The sequence below is a fragment of the Humulus lupulus genome, chromosome X (genome assembly GCF_963169125.1).
Source record: "Humulus lupulus chromosome X, drHumLupu1.1, whole genome shotgun sequence".
Classification (NCBI taxonomy): domain Eukaryota; kingdom Viridiplantae; phylum Streptophyta; class Magnoliopsida; order Rosales; family Cannabaceae; genus Humulus; species Humulus lupulus.
Genome location: NC_084802.1, coordinates 117,509,197 through 117,512,572, shown reverse-complemented (window position 1 = coordinate 117,512,572; position 3,376 = coordinate 117,509,197). Strand labels below are relative to the sequence as shown.

At 34.4% G+C, this 3,376-nt stretch overlaps 1 protein-coding gene across 1 annotated transcript; it reads right to left on the bottom strand.

Annotated features, from left to right (window-relative positions):
- Positions 1-444: 444 nt before the first annotated feature.
- LOC133804268 (cyclin-D3-3-like) lies at positions 445-2,214 on the bottom strand. The gene is made up of 4 exons (XM_062242416.1): positions 1,522-2,214; positions 1,204-1,405; positions 940-1,070; positions 445-825 (listed from the first exon to the last, which is right to left on the bottom strand). Exons 1-4 carry the CDS (start codon positions 2,035-2,037, stop codon positions 586-588), a joined length of 1,089 nt encoding a protein of 362 aa, XP_062098400.1. The 5' UTR covers positions 2,038-2,214; the 3' UTR covers positions 445-585.
- Between the last annotated feature and the right edge of the window lie 1,162 nt (positions 2,215-3,376).

Sequence of the window (3,376 nt, the reverse complement as noted above, 5' to 3'; positions counted from 1 at the left end):
ATACAGAGATAACCCTTTTCAATGGATCCCGAATTTCTCTATTTTTAATCTACTTATCAACATGTTTCATGTTAATAAGTCCATTGATATAAATATACATATATATAATTAAGTGTATCTAAGTGTGGTAAAAATGGGTATTATTTTATTATTGATTAAAGGTACGATTTTAGCCTTCTAAGCGCAACTATGCCCGTGCGCCAGATTGCGTGCCTATTCAAAATCTAACGATAACAAGCATAGAATTACATCTTTAATCTGGAAAAAGCTGATAAAACTATACAATATATTATGGGTTCATCTTTTTGTATGTTTTTTTATGTAAGAATAGGAGTACTTTAAATACTGTCTCTAGTCTTTGCTCCCAATTGTCCAAACCCATTTTCCATAAAAAAAAAAAAAAAAAAAAACCCCAATGATTCTGTGATCTAAACTAATAAGACATAAAGAACATATTTTCATTCGTATATATATAAATATTATTCGAAGTTTAGAAGAAAAAAAAACCGCTGCGCATGCGTCGGGTGCATAGGAATAAGAAATAGAGCGAAAAAAATGGAGCTAGAATTAGCGAGGAATGCTTAGCTAATCTGCATTAAGTTGATCCTGCTGGGCCCTTATCTTCTTCTTGGACAGAGTCTCCGGCGAAGACACCGATGACGCCGAGGCCCACGAGTCGTTCGAGCTGTCAGAGCTAAACAACACGTCCATGACGCCGCTTGGGCTACCTGGAATTAAGCCAAACTTACGCTTGTTTGATTGGTTGCCTCGGCAGATTGGAGGTGCCAACTCCAATATGAACTTACAACAATCCTCGGCTTTGTCCTGCTCCATGAGGGAAAGATTACCATTATTTATTTACTTATTTATTACCATATCTAAAACGATAAAAATCGTTACACGGGAAGGTTCATCAAATGGGATAGTTAATGAAATTACCTTGTCGATTCTGAGAATACCCAATAGTTGTTTTTGGTACTCGACTTGAAGACAGGGCTCTATACTACTGACTACATGCAGCATTGTAGCGGTAGCCATTATAGATGGAAGAAATGACTTGAACCTAGAATCTGCCAAGTAATGAGTCCCAAGGTTAAGTTCAAGGAATAAAGTACTTCTAATCCTGTTTTTTATGTTCTGGGAAATGTTATTTGATTAATTCATTCATGTTAGAACAATTTAGCTTTGGATAATATGGCTCACCTGTTATGACAGAGAGAACAATGCTCTCACATCTTTTAAGGAATTCCCAGCAGAGATGATCTTTTAAACCAAGTCTCCTAATGATGAAATCAAGAAATGAAATTGGGGTTACAGGATTCATCTTCCATTGAAGAGTGGACAGCACCAAAAGCTCCATTCTTTTAATTGTTTTAGCTTCAAACAAGTACTTGCTTTCCTCCACCTAATCAGATCCAAAATACCCAGATGAAATTTATTAATAAGGAAGAAAAAAAGATTTGATATTTTTTAAAAAAATTAATCGAGATACAACATCGGAATCAAGGAATATAAACCTACTTGAAAGTCTAGTAGAAGGGGCACGTGGATCTCTTCCACTTTCGCAGCGAGAGAAAGACAAGTTACAGCAGCTAGCTGGGTCATCCATGGCTTCTCTGTCTGAACATGGAAGCTAGTAAGGAGAAACCTATCGAGATAATCGACAGCAAGAACGGCAGTTAGAGCAGAGAAAGAGTAGTGAGCTACGACTTTAAGAATCCACTCCACAGCTTCTCCTCGAGACTCCAACAGAGATCGGTTTGTTTGAAGGGTATTATTACACTGTTCATTTTGCTTTTCTTTAGCGAGTAAAGAGATTAACTCGTCATCCTCCCAGACAAGGTCTTGGTCAAGCAAGATTGGAGGGCTTGGTTTAATGTACTCATTAATGCTGCAATAACTCTCTTCCACTACTACCTCTTCTAATTCTTGGGAAATATCTACTACCACCACTTCTTCCTCTAAGTGCTCCTCCGAGCAATACAGAGCGTCCAAGACAGAGATTGATTCTTGCTTGAAAAGCTTGTTTTGAGCCATCTTCTTCGGAGAAGAAGAGGTTTGGGTTTAAGTTCATTCTAGACCTGAGAAGACGAAGAAGAAGAAGAAAGATAGCTTAGGCATCTCTCTCTAGCTCTCTCTATAGAAATAGTTAGGAGCAGCTATAATGGGATGGGAGTGAGCTGAAGGATGAAGCCAAAGATTGAAAGATAGTGTTTTATTTGTGGGTTTTTTTTTTTCATTTTCACAGTGGGCAAGTGCTTTATTTTACGGGAAATTTGCTGCGATAATAATTATGTATCATATTTAGATTTTTTTGCACTTAAATGATTATTTAATTTTTTTTTTGGGCAATAATATCTACTTTTACTCACGTAAACGTTCATCTGTGGACTGTTAAGTCTGACAAGCGATACTAGATTGGTCTAATTTGTTTAGTTTTATTTAAATATTAAAATGTCATATAAAAATGATTTAAAAATTAAAAAACTAAAAATATTAACAAAATTATTAAATTTTATTTTATGTATTTTTAAAAAAAAAATTTAACTAATTTTAATTTTATAATTATATAACATAAAACTTAATTAAAAATTATGGATAATTCTTTGGTAGGTCTTCAAAAAGAGCCCTACCATAGGGCTCTTTTGTGTTCTCAACTCCTGAATAGTTTTCGGCGCGATATTTTTTTATGATCATGCATATTGTAGTTATTTATAGCATTTTGCAAATTTTCAGAAAATTCCGAATAATTTACAGTACCAAAAATAGATTATTACACGCGTGACTAATTTTTTTATGCGCGTGGAAAATAGTATGTTTGAACTTAATTTTCGGCACTGTAAATTATTCAGAATTTTCTGAAAATTTACAGGATGCTCTAAATAACTACAATATACAAGATCATAAAAAAAATCGCGCCGAAAACTGTTCAAAAAAAGCCATACAGTAAGGTTCTTTTTGAAAGCCCTACCAAAGAACTTTCCAAAAATTATTTTAAAAACTGATATGAATCCAAAACTAAATATTAAAATAAACTTTATGTCAAAAAAAAATAATAAACGTATTTAGAATTTTTTTTTTTTTTTTTAAATATGCTTTTCTTTGTTGATCTTCTTTGTTTTTCCAGACCCCATATTCATCTTCTTCTTCTACTAATCTCAAATACCAAACCTCAACTTCGTATTCTTGCTTCCCCTATTCTCAAATACAACTTAAACACCAAATCATCATCATCATCTTCTTCTTCTTCGCTATTCATCCCAGACTCAAACCCCATGTTTCACTGATAATCCCAAATCTCAGATCTAGTCGATGCCATGGACGGAGCACCTAGTCTCGTCTCCATGGGTCTTGACTTCGGGTGGTCTCGATCGAT